General features: G+C 55.5%; 1 protein-coding gene across 3 annotated transcripts in view; it reads right to left on the bottom strand.

The window, feature by feature from the left end:
* NOL4L (nucleolar protein 4 like) overlaps positions 1-21,701 on the bottom strand; it is a 131,679-nt gene that overhangs the window by 62,006 nt on the left and 47,972 nt on the right. For all 3 annotated transcript variants that reach the window (XR_007133874.1, XM_047771342.1, XM_047771341.1), the window contains exons 2-4: positions 17,180-17,335; positions 11,133-11,244; positions 2,273-2,382 (exon numbers count right to left, since the gene is read on the bottom strand). Coding sequence is in view for 2 of the 3 variants with exons in the window: in XM_047771342.1 (XP_047627298.1) it covers positions 2,273-2,382; positions 11,133-11,244; positions 17,180-17,335 (378 nt within the window). In the remaining variant the exon portion in view is untranslated. The remainder of the gene's footprint in view (positions 1-2,272; positions 2,383-11,132; positions 11,245-17,179; positions 17,336-21,701) is intronic.

Here is a 21,701-nt window from a genome sequence, read left to right as displayed (position 1 = left end):
TCAGTCCTTTACTGCTGCCTCCTATGTGCTGGGCATTTGTGTATGACTTTTTTCATTTGTGTCTGTCTCCCTCTAGACCATGAGAAGAGCTGTTTTTGCTCATCTCCAGAGACTGGCTCACAGAGTGGGGCTCCCTAAGTATTTGCCGAATGACAGAATCCCTGCTAATGCACCTAACCAACAGTCTTTTTTTTTTTTTTTTTTTCTGTTCTTCTGCAGCATGTGAAGGTTCCCAGGCTAGGGGTCTAATCGGAGCTGTAGCCACTGGTCTACGCCACAGCCACAGCAACGCCAGATCCGAGTGGCGCCTGTGACCTACACCACAGCTCACGGCAACGCCGGATCCCCAACCCACTGAGCGAGGCCAGGGATCGAATCTGCAACCTCATGGTTCCTAGTCGGATTCATTAACCACTGAGCCATGACGGGAACTCCCCTAACCAACAATCTTAATGTCCCACAGATGGTAAAAATTTGTAAAACCAAACAAAACACAGTAGGATCCATTAATGGGGGGGGGGTCACAGTGTGGGCCACACTGACTGCTACTGGTTCTGGTGGTGAGCTGGATCTAGCACCATTTTGTAAGAAAGAGCAAGTGGTGGGGCTGTACTCCTGGCTGTTTGGCTGTTCAAGGGCCTCTGTGCCTCACTCTTCACCGAGACGGAAGAGAATGGTGATAAGAACGTGTGAGAAGCCAGGTGCCTGGACGGTGTGAGTGTGGACGGTTACAGGAGAAGAAAGACCACCAATTGCCCTGCAGCAGTAGTCTGAGATCGCAGGCCAAAACTGCACCATGGCTTTTAGATTTTGTAACTATTAATGAAAGCAACACCCTTATTCCTGGCAACCCCGCACAAAAACAACTTTGTGGCTGTGAGTGGTAAATCCAACACCATATTCCCCACCGACGATATTTTTGATGACAACGTGAAGTTTCTTAGGGATACAACCATCGTAGAATAGACAATCTCGGATGAAAAGACGCGAGGACGCAGACACGCAAACGGCTCTACCACCCAGGGCAAGGCTCACTTCATTTGACCTTCAGAGGCCATGGGGACAGAAGGACACGCCATGCCTCCTCCTTAGGGGAGGGCAGAACCCAAGGAAACCAGCTCATATCCTTAAACGGGTGCCATAGCCCCAGATGCTGCCTAAACATGTCCTGCTACATCTCCTTGGGGCTGAGTTCAGAGCCATCATCCCCATCGGTGGCAGACACAAGCTCAGGTTGTCAAGGAGACCAGCTGGACCAGGAAGGCATGTACCCAGGGCTGGGAGTCAGACCTCCAACGGGGGAGAAAGAACCCATTTCCCTAGCTGGGCCTGGAAGATGTGGTAGATTCATACGTCACAACAGATGAGAAAGCTTGAAGCAGGAGGTGAGAAATTGTGACTTTGGTTTGGGGCAGTGGCAGAGGGAGGGAGTGGCACTCACCTAGTACCTGCCCCCCGCCCCCCATTTTGGCCACCCAGTGGCAAATGGAGGTCAGGGGCCGAGGATCAGATCTGGCCGCAGTCGTGACCTAAGCCGCGGCTGCAGCAACGCTGAATCCTTCACCCACTGTTCCGTGTGGGTGGAACTGCGTCCCAATACTCCCAAGATGCCACTGACCCCTGTGAGCCACAGCAGGAGCTCCTCACCCAGTCCTTCTTTGAAGGACAGGCACCTTGCTTTGCAAAGGGCTGGAGAGTGGACCATGAGGGGAGGCAGGCAGGAGGGGTTTCTTTCCATAGCCTGTTTGTATGGGGCCTGACGGCTCTGGGCAACCCACAGCCGGGGAGTCTTGGCCACCTGGGGGGGCCCAGGGCCTTATTTCACCTAGGCCCCCTCCAAGGCCCATCCCCCCGGCCTGTCTGGGCCCCAAGAGTGACAGAGGCCACAGGCTGGCAGCCAGCCCCTGCCCCCCTCCGCCCCGGCCTCCCTGGGGAGAGGAGGCCAGTGACAAAGCGCAGAGCAGAGAAAGAACCACCCAAGAGCCAAGGTCAGCAGCTCTTACCCACCCCCTCCCTCGCCCCTGCCCTTAAGGGAAGTTTGACTGAAGACCCAGCAGGGCGGTCTGCCCAGCAGACCCTCTAACTAGGAACACATTCCTTCCCGCCCCTCTCAGCCTAGACTGCACGGCCCAGATAACCAGATAAGGGCCTCTTTGATTTCCAGTGTGTTTACACAGGCTGTGGCCCCAGTCTCGGAAAGGATCAACCCCATCAAGGCAAGTTAGGATGCCTCCAGGTGGGGTGCGCGGGGGGGGTGGGGGCGACGCCTTACCTGCTCCTGGGAATTCATCACGCGCAGCTTCATCTGCTTCAGGTACGTGGAGGTGAGGGGCATGTTGTAATCGATAATCCCGGAGACCAGAGGAGAGGGAGGCTCATTTTCTGGCAGAAAGAACAAAAGGAAGCTCCTTTCAGCCTGTGCTGTGGGCCACTGGCAGCCCGGCACCCGCATGAGGTGGGCGGAGCGGGAGCAGGCTGGTGGTGGTGGACTGGTGGCCCGCCCACCGTTTCTGGCCCGTGGATGTGGACTGCACGGCACCCAAGATATTTTTCAATTAGGTGCTGGTGTTTCGAGAGAGAGTTTGCATTTCAGACATCAGGGGTTTCTGGCTTCTGTGAAAGATGGAGGGTCTGGCCGTACAGAGCCCTCATGCCCATGTGGTGAGCACCCAGCTTGGCCGGGTGGAGGCCACTCTTTGGAGACAGAGTGTGAGCTCTCTGTGTGGCCATCCCTTCCTATCTATGGCCCTGCACCACACCCTCTCTCGATTATGAGCGCTGTAACTGCCAGGGCCTCGTGGTCATTTAAGTTTCCAAGGCTGGTCTGAGCCAGCTCCCAGGCCCGCCACCACTCCACCTGGTCCCCCACCTCCACAGCATCACCCCCTGAAGCACATCAGGTACCACACGGCTCAGGGGTCTGGGCCAGGCCTCCAGTATCCCCCAAATTCTAGTTCCTCTTTAATCACGCGGAGAGGAGCACTGTTCCTCCCGTTTATTGCTTTCTCGTCCTGAAGATCAAAGTAACGCCTGTTCTCTTTGCAGAGCATTTGCAGAATGTGGAAAGATGTAAGGAAAAATAATAATAATAAAAAAAAAACCATAATTGCACCAAGCAGCTTGGCATATGCTTCTGTTTATTTTCTTCCCTGTGATGTCTCTTTACATGCTTGGTATCATAATGTGTACAGAGAATGATATAATCCGCTTTAAAAACTTTTTTTTGCTTAACATTTTGTCACAGGCATTTCCCCCACCATCATTGTTTTGCTTTGCAAGTATAATTTTTATAGTCCTGTACTATTTTTCCATACTTTCCTTAAGTCAGTCCCTTATGACTGGCTATTTAGGTTGTTCCCCATTGGGGGGCTGTTATAAACACTGCGGGGAACATCTTTGTGCATGAATGTTGGCCTGTATTTCTGATCGTTTCCTCTTTAGACCAGATTTCAAGACGAGGAATTCATGGGTCAAAGGGTAGGAATACGCCATAACTCTTGAAATGTCTGGCCAGGCTGCCTTTGGCAAAGGCTGCTGCGGGGGACACTGCCCAGCCATTGTGTTCTGCATCCTCGATGCCACTGTGGGGGTCGCATGGGAGAGACTGCACTGGCACTGGAAGAAGCCGAGAGGACAGGAAGCGTGATTCAAAGGGAACTCCCATCACTTCTCTCCCCAGCCCAGCTTCCCCTTCAGATGTCCCCTACGGTGACCAAGCTCAACACCCTGGAGCCACTGGCTGGGACACGTCACACTAACTGGGGCCTCATTTAGTCATTTAGTACTTGACCCGGCCCTAGCCTCTGTCCAGGAAATAGTCTTGGTTACCTGTTCTCCGCCTCCTCCCCTGGCTTCCAAGGGTGCCAGGCCTTTGACCCAAGCCCCACCCAACCCACCCCACCAACCCCCGGGGCCTAGTTCTGCTCACGGGCTGGGGTTTGAGCAGTGCGAGGAGAAGTGGGAGCAACTACTCTCTGCCGTCTGCACTGCACCCAGGGAATGCCCAGGGGAGCGGGTGATGGGGTGGGGGTTGAGGAAGGCAGGGATCAGCTGAAGCTGCTCCTCCAGAGCCGGAGCCCAGGCTAGACAGGCCCCTGCAACCTTGAAAACACTCTGCTGAGTGAAAGAAGCCAGACGCCAAAGAACAAATCCTGTGTGATTCCCCGTAGATGGAATATCTAGAACAGGCACATTCACAGAGACAGAAAGTAGAAGAGAGGTTACTAGGGGCGGGGGTGTGGGGATGGGAAGTTACTGCTTCGTGGGTCCACAGTTTCTGTTTGGTGTGATGAAAAAGTTTTGGAAATCGATAGTGGTGGTGATTGTCCAGCAGGGTGAATATGACTAAAGCCACTGAGTTGTACACTTGAAGATGATTAAAATGGCAAGTTCTATGGTATGTTTTGCCACGATAAAGAAAAAAGGCCCCTGCCAACAGGGGGAAAAACTACCCAAAAGGGAATTCCTACTTGGTAAGGATACCGACAGTCCTACAGAAAACAGGGTCCATGCGTTTTGAGGTGGAATCCTTCTTGAATAACATTTCTTGTCAGGTTTCACGGAAATGCAGAACTGTTTGGCTTTTTACACCTATGCTGTCATATGCAGAATTTCTGTTCTTCCAGGAGGAGGTAAATATCACTAGGAGAATGTCTCAGAAACTGAATTGAAATGGGCCAAACCTTTTTCCTTTTCTTAAGGGGCTTGCCTCTTGGTTCTGTGGCAAAGGAGTTCCCTGGCACCAGCGCACACTAGCTCCTCCGGCATAGACTCCCTGAGCTCTGGGGAAGCTAAATGCATTTTTTTTTTTTTTTTTGCTATTTCTTGGGCTGCTCCCGCGGCATATAGAGTTTCCCATGCTAGGGGTCCAATTGGAGCTGTAGCTGCCAGCCTATGCCAGAGCCACAGCAACTCGGGATCCGAGCTGCGTCTGCAACCTACACCACAGCTCACCGCAACGCCGGATCGTTAACCCACTGAGCAAGGGCAGGGATCGAACCCGCAACCTCATGGTTCCTAGTTGGATTCGTTAACCACTGCGCCACGACGGGAACTCCGCTAAATGCATTTTTGTGACCTTGAGTCCTCTTCTCCTTGCTGCCTGGATCAAACCTTCTGCAACTCAGGGGCAGGCGGGGACCTGCCCCCCAGCCCTGATCGAGGGGGTTGGATGCACTATGTGGGGCAGACATTGTGGCCACATTCAGATGACATCATTCAGAAGAGCCACGGTTCCCGTTTTCGGATCTCGGGTCTTCAGATGGAAGATTCTGTCCTTTCCATTTCCTCAAAGACAAGGCTGTCTGGCGAAAAGCTGCTACGTGAGAAGGGCCCTCCACCCTAAGAGGCCTGATCAGAGCTTCAGTGAAGACTTCACTGGGTGCCATGGAGATTCTGTTGTCTGTGGAGGCTGGACCCTATTCCTTTACTGATGGTCACCCATGTCCTGCCTGATATGCCATGACTACTTACGAAAAGGTAACTTCATTTATTTGTTTATTTATTTGCCCACGCCTGTGGCCTGTGGAAGTACCCGGGCCAGGGACTAAACCTGTGCCACAGCAGCGTCAATGCCAAGTCCTTAATCCTCTGAACCGCCAGGGAACTCCTAAAAGGTAACTTTTATTTAAAAAAAAATTTTTTTTTGTCTTCTTTTTTAGGGCGGCACTTGTGGCATATAGAAGTTCCCAGGCTAGGAGTCGAATCGGAGCTGTAGCTGCAATCCAAACCGTGTCTACAACCTACACCACAGCTCACAGCAATGCCGGATCCTTAACCCACTGAGTGGGGCCAGGGATTGAACCCACATCCTCATGGATACTAGTCGGGTTTGTTACCACTGAGCCATGACACTAATTCCCAAGGTAACTTTTAAAAAGCCAGGTACAAATTGATTTAGGGAAAAAAAACCCCACAAGGGCTGGAATGTAATCTTGGGAGGCTAAAGAAGGGGGCCTCCTTGCCTGCTCCCTGCCCAGCATGTCCATAGATCAGAAACTGCTTCCAGTGCCCAGAGGTGAGCCAGGAGAGCTCAAGGAGAGGAGGCAGGATGCCCTTGTTTGGGGAGGCGGGGACATCCCGGGCACACACACGAATCCATCAGAGATCGGTGTGTAGCGAAATGCTTGCGTCTGCAGTTCCAGAAGTGAGAGAGTCAGGGAGGCAGGACCTTGGCGGGCGGGAGACATTCCAGGTGCAGGGAATGTGCCAGGGAGCTGGCTGTGGGAGGTCAGAACTCGGCCACAGCACAGCCAGGAGACAGGCAGGCAGTGTTTTTGGCGGTGGGGAGCCACCAGCTTCTGGGGGTGATAAGTGCCACTCACGAAGAGACTCAGCTTAGTAGGAAAGAGCTACGGAGCAGGGCCAGTGGGGCTCTGTGGAGACAGGTGCTGATGGGGGATGGGGAATGAGCTAGGATGGACACACAAATGAGGAAGAAGTGGCTTCCTTGGACTCTGTTGGACAGGCCAGGCCCCTGCTGTGGTCAACAAATACAGGGGCCACTCCTGAGCCACTATAAGTAACCTGAGACCACTGGTGAGTTAGGAGCTGGTAGGGGTCACAGAGCTGAAATAACCCGGCAGGTTGCTGGTGAGAGAGGCGAGGAACTACCCAAAGAAATGTTTCGACACGTCTTTGCCAAGGAAAACTGAAGCCAGCCCAAGCACTAGACCTAGTTTTCCAGGCCTTGAGAATAACCAGTGCTGGAGAGGCTCTCCCAGGCCAGGCCGAGCGCTGACCACAGCTGCGTTCCCGTGGCATTTGCCAATCAACCCAAGTTCCTGCTGAGGTGGTGGCCCAGGGTCCTCCAGGTGGAACACAAGGTGGCAATTCTCACGAGTTTCCACGTACAGGATGGAGGAACTCCTCTGTCCAAAGACACCTTGTGGCCCAGCGGAAATGAATCTGACTAGGAACCATGAGGTTGCGGGTTTGATCCCTGGCCTTGCTCAGTGGGTTAAGGGTCCGGCATTTCTGTGAATTGTGGTGTAGGTCGCAGACGCGGCTCAGATCTAGAGTTGCTGTGGCTCTGGTGTAGGCCGGCAGCAATAGCTCCGATGAGACCCCTAGCCTGGGAACCTCCATATGCTGCGGGTGTGGCCCTCAAAAGACAAAACACACACACACACACACACACACCTCTATAGTTTCTGGGTGCCAGGGGCGAGAGCCCTCGGGGGCAGGGCTGGGGGCTGAAAGATGATGAAGGCCTGGCACAGGGGGGCCTTGAGACCAGCCAGCCTGCGCCAGGGTTCAGATTCAGAGAGGTCTTAGGCCTAGGACTGGCTCAGAAGGTGGTGGAAAAACCTCTCCCCCAGGGAGGGGAATCGACAGGTCAGCACCTCTTCAAGGAGTGAGGATGTGTGTGCGTTCAGGGTGGGGACAGTCGGGGGTAGGGGGTGCAGAGGGATGGTCATTAGGGCTCCAAGGCAGAAGCACTCACAGGGCTCTGGAAAAGGTCCCGGCAGCTTTGTGGAGAGAGGATTGCAACAGGACTTCCGGTCAAGCACTCAGACCACAGCTCCAGGCAGACCCTCCTGCGCGATGCTCCCAAGAACTCGTGAGGTGGGCGCTAGTGTTCAGACCCTCATTTTACAGATAAGGCAACAGCACGTGGGGAGACTTTGCAACCACCCCGTGTCACACAGCGAGCAGGTAGGAGAGCCAAAAGAGGACAGGCCAGCACAGGAAAGGCTGCAGGGGCAGAGGAACAAGCTGGAATGGGGTCACATGGGGAAGGACAGAAAAGGGGGATCAGGCAGGGAAGGGATTGGAAAGCACACAGAGGAACCCGGGCCTGGCTGCCAAGGTGCCACCACCTGCACAGGAGGCTCTCGCTGGGGAAGAGACCCTTGGGCAGGTAACTTGCGTTGCCCACTGCTAACTCCTAGTCTGCAGCCACAGCCATATTTTGTCACATCAAAGAACAGTGAAACATGCCCCAGAGGCCCCGTTCCCCAGCAGCCAGGGCTGGGCCCAAGACACACCCCATTCTCATCTCTGTCTCCTCTCCGCCCGGCTCAGGGGCTGGTTGAAGAAGAGCGTGGAGCCAGGAGGCCCTGGAATTTCCCATCCTCAGACTTCCTGATCCTCGGCGGCCTCCTTTGTTTGTGCTCCTGGCTCTGGGGGAGGGCACAGGACCGTCCAGGCCTCCACTCTGCAGGGGACAAACCACGAAGCAGGGGAGGCTGCTCTGCTTCCTTTCTTTCTTTCTAACACAAGGCCAGGAAGCAAAGGTTCTCGCAGCAGCCCCTTGAGAAGTCTCCATCCTGTTCTCTGTCTCGCTCCTGCCCTACCTTCCTGGGACAGGAACCTGGGGCCTGGGGTGGGCTCGGGTTTCCCAGAGGGCGGGCGGGCAGGGGAGGAGGGAAGGCAGGCATGGCAGGGGTGCAGCTGACTGCATCCAGAGGGCTGGGATGGCAGGTGGAGACAGGATCTTCAGGCTCTCGGCTGGGGCAGGAGAAAGGACTGCTAGCTGCCTAGGGTGGTCCAGACACTAAGGCCTCAGCCATTAAGCAGGCAGAGGGGCCTTTCAGACTCACTGGAAACCTCCAGAAACAAAAGCCTTCTCTTTTGCCCAGAGGCCAGGTTGTGGACCCGGGGTGACCGTGTGTCTCCCCAAGAGACACCTAGATCTTGGCAGTCTTGTGCCTCGGGTGGGGCAACAACATGGGGGTGGGATGGTGGTGCCCTACAGAACGGGCTCCTTTAATTCAAGAGTCCTCGTGAAAACCCGAGAGGGGAGCGTTCTTCCCATTCACTGATGGGAAGGTAAGTTCTCCTCCCTTCTGGGGACCTCGGACAAGCGATTTCGCGGAACCACCTCTCTCTGCCTTTCCTCAGCTGTAACCAGAGACAGACAACCTTACAGGATCCTAAGAGGTGTTACAAGCAGTTGAACAGAGAGGTCCCTGAACCTGCTGAGGGGCATATAGCAGGGAGTGGGATGGCACACCCAGGCCTGCCAGACCCTAAGCCCACTTCTGAGACACTGAGGTCACGCAGTCTCCTGCTCCCTCAGTATCTCCTCCTCTCCGTGTACAGGAAGCTCCTCTCCTGGGAACAAGGAAGGAGCCTCCACCTGAGGATGGGCATGGTGCAGCCTTACTCCGCCTGCCCTCTGTCCTGCCGGAGCAAACCCCGGGACAGAGAGGCTCCAGCACAGGGCCCATGAAGCCGGCACATGTGCTTTCTCCCTCTCCACCTCCCTCCGTCCCCCCACTTCCTCCCTGGGGCTGGGGACCCGGTAGTGGCAGCAGGAGAAGAAGCCAGCTGCTGCTGTGCTCGGCATCCTCCTCAGATGCCGCCCTGGAGACCACGCGCCACCTTCACTGGGGAGCGAGGGTGGGGGCTCGGTCGTCCTCCACAGCAGCGGAGAGAAGGGAGCAGCATAGATGGAGCCTGCAGACACCCTGGAGCAGCCCACAAACGCAGCCCCTCTTGGCCTGCCTCTGTTCCCCCAGGAGAGCGGTTCTGTGTCTGACTCTGCCAGTTGTTATGGAAACGACTAGAACAGCACAGGCGGGGATGGGCAGATGGGTGGGAAGGGCAGAAGCAGCCATCACCATGGCCCTAGACCTGGCCAGTGGTGGTGCGGGGGTAGAAGAGGGGGCAGTGAAGCTGGGAAAGCCTCCTGACCCATCTGCAAGTACCAAAGTGTCATCCTGGCACAGGGGTTGAACCCACTCAGCCAAAGCCAGGCCACATGGAACAGGGGCCTCACTCGGTCCCTGGATGTTATCACTGATCACTGCTGCTGCATGGCAGCCCCCCGTGCCAGGTACAGGGATCAGCTCTCAAATTTCATCAGCTTCTCTAGACAGGCACCATTAACCCATTTCACAGATGAGGAAACTGAGGCTCACAGAGGGGAAGTCACTTGTTCAGGACATATAGCTATTGAGCGGCAGAGCTGAGATTTGAGCCCATCCAGTGCAGCCCTGGAGCCCCTGCTCTTAAACCATGAACACAACACTTATGAGGGATCAACTGGATTAATTCCCGGCCCTCATACTTTTAGCGGCTCTCCAGGGAGCTCATGGAAGTGGCTGTGGCCTAATGGCCCCCACAGACAGGAAGGCCTTTGGATCAGTGAGGTAGCTGCTGTCAGAAGTCACATCAGGGACTCAAAGAGGAGGGGAGCCCCAACTCAATGCATAGGCTCCAATTCCTTTGTTGTCGCTGGGCTTCATGATTGGTGTCCCCACAGCCTCGGTGGACACCACTGGGACACCACCTGAGTAAATGGCTCGCCCTTCATTCGGAATCTGCTTCCATCCCCAGGCAAACACCCTCTGACCTCGGCGACCTTTGCAGGCCTGATGCCCAGGTACAGCCTAGAAGCCGTGGTAAGGGGCCCCTCCAGGTATCATTTCTCGGGGCTGAGTTATAATCACACCAGCCACACATCAGCCCATCTCACGGCGCCAAAGTCAGCTGCGAACAGACCGCCTAGACTTCCCAGACCTCTGGACGTTCAGGATGAGGTTGTGGGGGGGGGTCCTTGCTGCATCTCTCTGGGCAGGGCAGGGCTGGAGAGCGTGGCTGCTGAACCAAGGGACCACCTTTGGCTGGTCACAAGCCATGGGGAGGTGGCTTGGTTACTAGGTTAAAGGGCATTTTAAACTAGCCAATCCCATAGATCTGAGTGTGCCCTGAGGGGTGGGGAGGTGGGGAACTAACAGTGGTAGGGAGGCCTCCTGACCGCAGGCCTGCTACTACAGGGTGGGGGGGCGCAGCGAGGGCTGTGTTCCTGTCCTCAGTGAGACCGGATCCATGCGGACACTGCCCGGGGTGAAGCCTGGGTGGCAAGAATTACAGAGCTTAGGGAACAGGGTAAGGTGGCCATTTCCTTCTAGAACCTTGGTGGGAGAAGAGAGTCTTGAAGGGCAGTGGGGAGGAATGTACTGTTTTTAAGTGAAACTTGACATTTAAAAAGAAGTTTAAAAAAAAAAAAACCTAAAATGAGGCTTTCTGGGCAGCTCCATGGACTCATGCTGGCCTTTGGGAATTGTGACGACTGCTGGCCATGCACTTTTCAGTCGGTGCCAGCAAAGGGCAGGCCCGTCGGGGGACAGCCCCTCCCTGCAGAGCCTCCCTTAAGCCTCCAGCACACCCACCACCTCCCCTACCTTTGGGCTCCAGGCCGTTGGAATTAAAGTGCATCCTCTTCTGACACTCTGTACAGCTCATTAGGAACCGGGTCACGGCCTCTCGCGGAAGGAAGGCGTAGGTCTCTGCGATCTGGGGGAGAGAGGAGGTTCGCTGTTACGTGGATCCGTGGGGAGGAGGCTTGGTGGCCAGGTCATCAAAGGCTGTGCCTTGGTGACAAGCATTCGGCCCTTGCCGGGAAAGGCAGGGATTTGAGGAGCGAGAGGCACCTGTCTTAGAGTCTCAGCCATGGAAAAGAGTTGGTACTTTTGCAGAATACTATTAGTTTCAAAATTTTGAATTAAAAAAGCTTAACAGTTGAAAAAGCAAAACTTTGAAATGTTATCACATCTTTAACCTATGTTCTCATAAGTAAGTACTATCCCTCTCACAAGGTTTCCTTACGGCTACTGAAGACTGAGCTGATAAACACTGCTCTGCTCTTGAGGCGGATAAACTGAGCCCCAGTTATAAATCTACCAGCTCCAGGCCTATAAACAGAGCCAAGGCTCTCTAAACTATTCCTTGACCTACTCACAGATCGGGAAAGCTGTAAAAGGCTGATGCCAAGGGATCAGATTTTTCAAACTGGACAGCTCTTAGGGATCCCCCATGTTCCAGACACAGTCACAAGGCCCAGAGAGGTAAACCAATTCACCCCAGGTCACACAGCTCTTTAGAGCAATGCCAGACAAGAGCCCAAACTCCAGGCCACCCCCACCCCCCAGAGCTGCCTCTGAGGGCCTCCCCCCACCAGAGAGAAAGCATGAGCCGTGGGGGAGGGCAAGTGAAAGGGAAGAGAAGGGACACAAGAAAGCTGCTGGGTGGGGACTGAGCAGGAGCGGGTGTGGGCCCAGAAGCTCAGTCCTCTCCTCTTGCTCTGGATTTTGGGAAACCCACTGGCCCTGGATTGGCTGCCTGAGGGGGCCAGAGGGACCTCTTGGAGCCAGGTTGCTTGGCCAGGCCAGTGGTTAGCCACCCAGTTGCTGGTTTTCCCAGGTTTCCCAGATCCCAGGGCCCTCCCGCTCCTCTCCACTAAGGGGCAGCATCGCCCCAGCGTTGTGCCGTCCTCGCCGCAGCCCAGCTGGGAAAGTTGCCGAGGGCTCTGGCCAGCCCGCTGCAGGAGGGGGCCGCTCTCCAGGACAGTACCTGGTCTGCTCCTTCAGGATGCAGGGGTGCCCTGCTCCATCCCCGTGGTGGCTAGGAAGCAGGGTAGGGTGGGGCAGAGTGGGTGGGGTGGGGCGGTGCCCGGGGCTCCTGGTTGCCTGCGGGCAGGCCCTCAGAGAACTGGCTTCAGCTCTGCTGCCAGCGGAGCTCCAGGGGCCACTCCTGCCTGGCGGCCGGCTGCAAATGCAGAGTTAATTTTGGTGACACAATTGTTATTTCTCAGCTGATTTGATGCTCTGCGGAGCAGGCAGGCTCCTTGATGAGTTATCTCCCTTCCAAATTCCCTGTCTGATTGCCTTCCTCTGGAGGTCAGGGACAAGGGCAAACCCCTGCTCTCTGACTGGAGCCAGTGGATGGCCCATCCTCCTCAGGTGTGAGCGCTGAGGCACGGGGTTCTCCTGCCACGCACACGTGGACATCTTCATCCCCAGCCAGGAGCTACCTGGAAGCCTTAAGGGTGGCGGGTCCCCCTCAGGCCTGTAGGGGAGGCAGGGATGGGCCCTGCTGAGGGGCTAGCGGCTGTAGGAGTAAATAGGCAATAAGGAAGGACACCACCAGGCCAAGTAGAGGGCTGGGGCTGACTTGGGCCAAAAGATGACCTCCTAGGCGCCCGAGGTGTAGCATCCCAGGTCAGGCCACAGAAGAGCTGAGCCGAGGACGTGGGGGAGGAGGGTGACAGTCTGCTGGGAGGGGAAAAAAGGCCCATACCATAGGGAAAGCCCTACTTGACTCTATGGAGTGCACGTGCTCAGGGCTAGCCAGAGAGGGAGTTTCTGCGGGGCTCAGGGAGAGCCTTCCTAGCTGGCTGCTCTGCTGAGGGCTGCTCCTGGCATGGGCAGAGGCCCTGCCTGCCACCTGGCCCCCTGAGGATGCAGGGATGGTTCTCAGAGAGGGCCCTGCCCAGGGGTCAGAGTGGCAGCCTCAGCCCTCCTGGCCTCAACAGGGACCCAACAGCATGCAAAGGCTGGCCGGTGTGCCACTGGGAAGGGGTGCACTGGGCACACACCTCCTGGCCCTGGGTCCCACGGAGGGGAGGGTGGGGTGGACTGAGGTGGGGTGGGTGAGAAGTCCCTGAGGCTTGGAGCTGTCCAAGGGCCAGGAAGAGAAGCCCTGGCCTGCACGGCTGGACTGTATGCAGCCTAAGCGCTCCCTGGGAAGTCAGTAAATGCAGAGCCCAGCTCCACGCTGCTGTGGGGAGCCCCTTGGAGGAGCAGGCCTTCCCCCGCCAGGGTTTCCAACCTCCTGCAGGCACCTTTTGGTTCACGCTCCTGCTGTGGCCATATGAGAAATGGGACCTCCACTTCTGTTTGACGGCACATGTGCCCAAGGCCACAAGACCACAGGATGCATTGGAACGAGGCGGGCAGGTGCCCTAGTCAGTAGGACGGTGGTTTTCAGAGAGTGTTAGAGCTACAGACACAGTCCTGGAAACAGATTCTTATCCTGAAGCCCCAAACATGAAAGGGATCAAGACGCAGCTGCTGAGATTAAGAAGGGAAAGCTCCGGGACCCCTGACCCCTGCCCCCGCCCCACAGCGGCCCTGGGCTGCCTGTTGCCTTGCTCTAGGGCCTCCTGCCTGGACATGGGGACCGGCACATGAATCTGCCTTTTACATTTTTCTTAGTGGTAAAAACTGAGCGAGATTTCCCTGGCAGGGAGAGCAAAAGCTATTTGCAGAGTCGCTGACTTGCAAGGGCCCATTTTCGCTCCCCAACTCAGAGGCCGACAAAGACAGATGAGGCCAATTGGGGGGATTTGCACCACTTTACAAGATCCTCCTTCTGCCCTGCGGGTGGATTAGCACGTGGTGGGCCTGGAGCAGCTGCTGACCACATCTGGCCCCAACTCCGAAGTGGTCTGGGCAGCCAGCTCAGGACTCCCGAACCTGATCTAGCCTACCAGCACCCTGGGGGAGGTGAAGGAAGCACAGGGGCTCGTCCCAACTCCGATGGGTGCAGACACCAGACATGCCCCTTGGAAAAGGACCAGTCCTCTATATGGGTTCAGAGAACTTTGCAGGACACAGACCCCTGCCTTGGCAAGACTTCCTGGGATCCTCTGGGCCTCAGGTCACACTGCATCAGAGACAAAGCAAAGCAGGATGGGAAACCCCTGTACTGCCCGTTGTAAATGGCCACCCACCCCTGGCTCAGAAAGCTCACTACCTGCCCTCTTGCATCCATTGCTAGACAGTGGTAGGTGCTACAAAGTTCTTTCCCCACGGAAGACCATGCCTCCTCTAATGCCCTGAACAAGCCTGCCCATCTCCTTTCCAGTCCGCTGCTCCCTCAGGCACCCCAGACCCATAAGAATCCGGAAGGTCCCAGGTACCCCCAGAGACAGCAGGGCCATCCCAGGATTCAGGTTTGGCAAAATACACACAGGTCCAAAAACCTTTCCCAAGGGCCTGATGCCGACCCCGCAGGGCCAGGCTGTGCCTCTCTGCAGCCATCAGCACGGAGGTCTCTTTCCACAGGCAGGGATGGGGCTAAAGAGTGAGGCTTGGGTTGAGGAAAATGGGAGCAGGTGAAAAGAGGAGGACAAAAGCATCCAGGCACCACCCTGCCCTCCCCAAAAAGGAAAGGGGTGGCACAAGAAGGGTGACAGATGGGGAAGGGGAGGGGGGAGGGAGTGGAGGCACACAGGGGAGGAAGGAGGTGCGGCAGCCCCCTTGGCCTCACACCCGCTGCAGGAGGGCCTGGCCTGCTCCCTCAGCCTTGGCCCTGCTGCTGAAATTCCAGCTCTGTGCGCAGCCCAGCTGGCTCACTGCCAGTCATGTGCCAGCTCCAGGCTGGGCAGCGGGAAGTGGGGCACGCGGCGGGCACATGGACGAGCAGCCAGGAAGTGCAGAGCCAAGGGCTGGATGTCCGCTTGGCGCAGAGATGCAAAGCCTGGTGGGAGCAGCCCAGGCCCGCCCTCCCCACAGCCAGCAGCTCAGAGACCCCAGGCTTCATGAACACCCAGGAAGGGCCTGAGGGCGAGGCTTGGGGCTGGGTGCCGAGGCGACCAGGGAAATCACGTGGTCTGGTTGGCCGAAGCCTGTCTGCTTCGACAAGCGAGTCAGCAGGCTCGCTAGCTGACCACAGGCGGTTTGGAGAGAGGCAGGGCATGTGGGGCTCAGGGGCCAGCTGCCTGGCTCTGAGTGTCAGCTGGGTGACCTCAAGGCAGGTTTACTCATCTCTCTGGGCTTCGTTTGCCTCCTCTGTGAAATGGGGGTGACAGTAGCACCTGCTTTATCGGCACAAGCTCCATCCACGTGTTGGCTCGGAGAGCTGGTGCAGGGGACGTGCTGAGCGCAGAGCCTGGCACGTGCCGACTCCTGGCGCTGGCAAATTCAATGCTGAGAACCTCTGTGGGGTCTCACCACCACCAAGCGGCCCACACAGGCCCAGGCTCGGGTAGCCCTCCCTTGTCGGTGGCCCTCCAGCTGAAAAACCCTCAGAACTCCCTTCGCACAAGTCGTTGCCTAACGTGCAAGTGCCGAGAAACAGGCTGGGCTGGGGCGGATGGCACCATCCTCTCCGGCCTCCCTCAGCCCAACCCTCAGCCCTCTGAGGTCCCTAGCACGTGGGTCCAGCCTTCATCTGGGGCCAAGGCCATTTTCTGAGGACAAGGACAAACCAGATTGTAAGTTTTTTAAAAAACATCAGGCCATATAGTGAAACTATAGACTTATACAGGCCACCTCCACTGCACTCCAAGGCTGTTTATAAAAGCACTCGGAGGGGTTCGCGTCCACCTTGGGTGAGGAAGCCCAGTGAGAGAGAGGGGCAGGTCTCTAGGAAGCCAGGGAGAAAGTCAGCACAGAGGGGGACCGGGATACTGGCTGACTGGCACTTCAGTGCTGTGTGGTCTTATTAACTCTCTGGGTCTCAGTTTCCTTAACTGTGAAATGGGCCACGGTGCCTCCGTCACAAGATTGCTGTGAGGCTTGAATGAACACAAAGTACTTGGCTTTACCAGTTTAGTGGCAGGCACCAGACAAGCCAGAGCTGTGCGTGAGCCATGGCAATGGGTGTCAACAAGGGGACGGGACCAGAACTCAGGCAGGCCCTCCTGCTCTGGCTACCGTCCCTGCCACCACCCCACGTGTGATGTTTCCAGCCTAGACAGCTTCCTCGGCTCCCTTCTGCCCACCCAGAGCTTAGACTGCTAGCTTAGCTGCCACTTTCCCCATGGAGTCCCCCCTGGCTTAGCACTGAACTCTGGTGTCTGGAGACGCCCTTGCTGAAGGCCCCGGTGCCTGGGTTCTTGTTCCCTCCAAGCTAGTCTGGGAGACATTTCTGTTTCACAGGTCTTGGTTTTGCTTTCCGCTTCCCCACCCCACATTGAACTGTGATCTCCTGGAGGGTGGGGCCCAGGTCCTCAGACTTCCCCTGGGGAACTTTCAGCATTGCCTTGCCGGGGGTTATAGGGGACCGAAAGAACTCACACATAGAAAGTATTTAGGATGGGCCTGGCACACAGTAAATGCCATGGAAGCATTTGCTCTTCCGATTATTATTATTTAGCCACCCCCGCCTCCACTTCCAATCCGCAGGCCCCAGGATGGGGTGGGGGGATGGAGTGAAGCAGAAACCAGGAAGAGGGGGGCTTTCCACCTGCCCTCATCCCTCTCCTTCCCTCCCTCTCTCTCCTTCAACCTGCTTCTCCTTTGTGCTCAGACCACAGAGCCCGCCCCCTCGCCCCGTGAGCCAGTCTCTGGCTGCCATGCCCTTGCCCTGTGCCCCCCTGGGTCCCCAAAGGCCGTTTCATCACGCCTCAGCTCCCTGCCCCGCCCCCTGCCCAACATGTGCGGAGCCCATGGCCTCCTGCCAAGGCCTGGGGCTGCCAGCAGAGGCAAAGAGACAGAAATCTCACCGCTCGGTAGGTTTTCTTCTGCCCGGCGTGCTTGGGGGCTTTGCCTGGCTCCGCTGAGCTCTCCACATGCATCGAGTAGATGATGTCAAAGAAATCTTCCACCACAGCGACCCGCTTCAGAGAGATGCCCTCGGGCTCCGACAGGCCATCTGCCCCCTGCGACAGGGTGGACAAGCTGTGTTAGTGTCAGGGAGGATGGCGGGGTGAGAGCCGGGCCCTGCGGCCAGCAGTGGGTCGCGGGCAGGGACGGTGCTGCTCGCTGACCCTGCAAGGCCTCCGATGCTAGGTCTGGGCGGGGGCTGGGGGGCAGGAGGCTGCTGAGAGGGCCGCAGGGAGGGGGCTTCACCGCCAGGGTGGCTGCTGCTACTAAACCTACCAGAAACAATGGGCCGAGAGAAACAACAACGAAACTATGCATTAAAAAACCAAGAGCCTCCATGTTCACAATTTCAGACAGATTGTGCCAGACTCAGGCGGGGAGCATTCGAATCACACACGGTGCCAAGACCGTCCTGGAAGTCTCTGGGGAGTGGGGGGGGGGTGCTAAATAGATGCGGCCCCATCAGGAGCTTTTGCCAATTAGCAGTAACCTTTCACTGTGGTCCTGGGCTGGGGTCCCAGGGGAACGGCTCTGATCACCTGGGCGACTCCTGCCTCGCCCTGGCCTTTCAGAAAAGCTTTTTACCGCTGCCCGCCTCCCCACTCCAGCAGCTGAGTGGCAGCAACGGCACCCGGGCTCTTTGTGTGTGGCGATGTAAAGAGTAACAGACGCAGGGCCGTGTGGAGGTGACGGGGGCACGTGAGTGGGGTGGCTGTGGGCCCCCCGAGGCTCTTATTGGGCTGGCATGAGTGCTGTCAGCTGCCCCTGAAAAGGTGTGCCAGGATCTCTGCGACATGGGCTCTCTGCCCTCATCTCCCCAAGTGGGGACTCAGAAGGCTCTGAGGGGTTTCAAAGAGGAAGCGTGAGCAGCGGGGAGGTGGGGGGCTGGGGGAAAGGAGGCAGGCCTTTTCTCTAAAAGTGCCCCCAACACAAATCCCCGAGAGAGTTCTTCTCCAAAGGGTCCCACTCAACAATGTGGGCTCTTTGGGGTGGGGTGGGTTCTTCTGTTGGCTCACAGCTGTCTCTCCAGCCCCAGGACAATCGGAGAAACACAGCAGGCTCAAGAGATACCTGCCAATGACTGGTTGGTTATAAGCAGCAGCCAGGTGGGGTAGTTTAGACACTTTTCCAGTTTCAATAGGGCCCTGTCATTTATTTTATTTTATTTTGTCCTTTTAAGGCCATACCCGCAGCATATGGAGGTTCCCAGGATAGGGGTTGAATTGGACCTGTAGCTGCTGGTCTACACCACAGCCACAGCAACGCAGGATCCGAGCCGCGTCTGCAACCTACACCACAGCTCACGGCAACGCCGGATCCTTAACCCACTGAGTGAGGCCAGGGGTTGAACCGCGTCCTCATGGTTGCTAGTCGGGTTCATCAACCACTGAGGCACAGTGGGAACTCCGGGGCCCCGACATTTACGTGGCTGTGTGACCCTGAGAGGGTATTTTGCTTCTCTGAGCCTCAGGCCCTTTATCTAGAAAATAGAGGTAACAGAAACACCTTTCCCGCAGCTACAGAGAGGAGCGAATGAAATATGTGTGCAGCACTTAGGACCAAGCCCGGCCCACAGGAACTGTTGGATAAATATTGTCATTAAGAAGTGCTCTGCCAATCGCCAAGTTTCCCCTCTCTAGGCTAGGGCTGCACATCGCAGCAAGCCTGGGAGACTGTTAGGGCCAGGACCTGCCTGTGGGATGGTGGCTGGTAAGTGGCAGAGCTGGCTTAGGATCTTTGTCGTCTGAGGAGAATAGAGGCCATGCTGAATAGGACGCTCACTCAAAACACATTCTGGCTACACACAGGGTTTGGTTTTATCCAGCAACTTTTTCAGCATGCCACAAAAGGACAGCAGGGCTGTCGCTTTGCCAGTGGCCCACTTGAGAGCAGATGGGAGAGGAAGGGTACTTGGGGCGTTGGGACCATACCCTACAACTAGTAGGCAGTGTCCATGAATGACGATCCTGGCTGGTGACCTCACAGGCCCTGTACAGACCCTCTTGCCAGTGGCTTTCTTCCTAGTCAGGATCCATTTCAATGGGGACATCTCAGCACAAACCTGGCGTGGGTGGGGTGCGTGCGTGTGTGAAGAGCTGCCTGTTTGCCGTGAGACTGTGGGCAAACTCTTCAACCTCCCTGAGCTTCACTTGTGAGATGAACTATAAAATTCCATGACTCTTCTACTCTTTTTTTTTTTTTGTCTTTTTGTTGTTGTTGTTGCTATTTCTTGGGCCGCTCCCGCGGCATATGGAGGTTCCCTGGCTAGGGGTTGAATCGGAGCTGTAGCCACCGGCCTACGCCAGAGCCACAGCAACGCGGGATCCAAGCCGCGTCTGCAACCTACACCACAGCTCACGGCAACGCCGGATCGTTAACCCACTGAGCAGGGGCAGGGACCGAACCTGCAACCTCATGGTTCCTAGTCGGATTCGTTAACCACTGCGCCACGACGGGAACTCCCTGACTCTTCTACTCTTAAACCCCCTCAGAAGTTACCGTGATCTTTCTTTTTTTTCCTTTTGGCCACGCCCACAGCATGTGGAGGTTCTGGGGCCAGGGATCGAACCCACACCACAGCAGCGAAATGAGCCACTGCAGTGACAACACCAGGTCCTGAACCTGCTGAGTCACAGAGGAATTCCTCTTTCTTGAGGGTATCTGAAGTCCCCCTCTTAAGTCCTGGGCTCATCAGTAACTAATTCATAAGCTGACTTGTAACTACCAGCATTCAGGAGATGGCCAAATACTGTTGTGATAAAGTTGGATGGGACAAATATTATGATGGGCCAGTTATAATACACTTCTAACCAGAGGTTCACATTAGCAAACAAATGAACCTCGAGAATGGAAACATATCTGGGTTTTTATTTCTTGATCTGGGTAGTGGTTTTACAGGTGTGTTCAGTTTCTAAAAAGCCATTGATCCGAACACTTACAACCTATGCACTTTTCTGTGAGTCTGTTAAAATTATTATTATTATTATTATTTTGCTTTTTAGGGCCGTACCTGCAGCATATGTAAGTTCCCAGGCTAGGGGCTGAATCAGAGCTATAGCTGCCAGCCTACGACACAGCCACAGCAATAAAGGCCTGTCTGCAATCAACACTGCAGCTCACAGCACTGCTGGATCCTTGACCCACTGAGCAAGACCAGGGATAGAACCTGTTTCCTCATGGATGCTAGTCAGATTCGTCTCCAATGAGCCATGAGGGGAACTCCCTAAACTTAATTTTTAAAACTATATTCTTAAAAAGTAAAATGGGAGTTCCCTGGTATCTGGCATTGTCACTGCTGTGGCTCTAGTTATTGCTCTGCTGCGAGTTTGGTCCCTGGCCAGGGGAACTTCTACCTGCTGTGGCTGTGGCCAAAAGGAAAATAAAAGTATAATAGGGCAAGCAGTCCATGTCTTGTGAATCTGAGTCCAGAGGTGTAAATGGTGGGTTTGGCTGCTTATAAGTGAATGGACCTCTCTGCTCAAAATTGTTTCAGACCAGAACATAGATACGTCAGGAAAAAATAGATAAAATGTGGTGGGAAGGGAGAAAGAAAACAATCTGGTAAAAAATAACATTTTAGATAGATGAGATGGAAATTGCCCCCCTAACCAGCGTGGTGACCTTGGGCATGTGACCTTGACCTCTTTACAACTCAATTTCCTCACATCTGTAAAATGAGCCTAAAAAGTCCTAGTTGGATGTTCCAAGGATCAGGTAAGAATGTAAGTCAGGCACCTGCCACATGCAGGCTTGTTTATGCTCATCTCTTCCCTTGGGACTCCCTGAGCTTGAACATTCTGTGCTTAGGAATCTGTTCTTATCTTCTGTTCCTCTGATCCATCCAGGTTACAGAGGACCCACCATCAGAAGAGATGCAGAGTCTTAATTTTTAATTATTAATGCGATTCCTAAACAACATGCTAAGGCTGTCACACCAACCTGGAATGAGCTTTCCTAAAGTCCAGGTATAACTCAGCCACCCAGATTAAACAGCAAAACACACTGTCCAGTGCCTGGCCTGCCTCTGCCCTGGCCTCCCACCTCCACTCATAGGCAGACACAGGTAACCAATAGCTTCGTACCTGGCCCAAGGGGGCCATAAAATTATCCCAGAGTTTGGATAATAACCAATCTAAAAACTGATTGCGATTTCCCCTGATGTGCAAACTTGGGTCCTGTAATCTCTCTTAACTGCAGAGGTGAACACAGGAAAGGAGACGGCCGGCAGCAATCAGAATTCAAACCACACGAGGTTGGCAGAGCCACACCTTGAACTGTCCTCTGGTGAGCTGTGGCCACCTGGACACCATGTGTACTGGACCCTGAGGGAGGAACACTGGGGGTATCTGTGTGGCCTTCAAGGAGAACCCTGGGAAGAGAACAAAGGGCTCCCACGGCAGTCACGTGCCACAGACATCTCTG

Source organism: Phacochoerus africanus, chromosome 3, assembly GCF_016906955.1.
Source record: "Phacochoerus africanus isolate WHEZ1 chromosome 3, ROS_Pafr_v1, whole genome shotgun sequence".
In the NCBI taxonomy this organism is placed as follows: domain Eukaryota; kingdom Metazoa; phylum Chordata; class Mammalia; order Artiodactyla; family Suidae; genus Phacochoerus; species Phacochoerus africanus.
The sequence above is the reverse complement of the archived record's forward strand: the minus strand, read 5'-3'. Positions and strand labels throughout refer to the sequence as shown.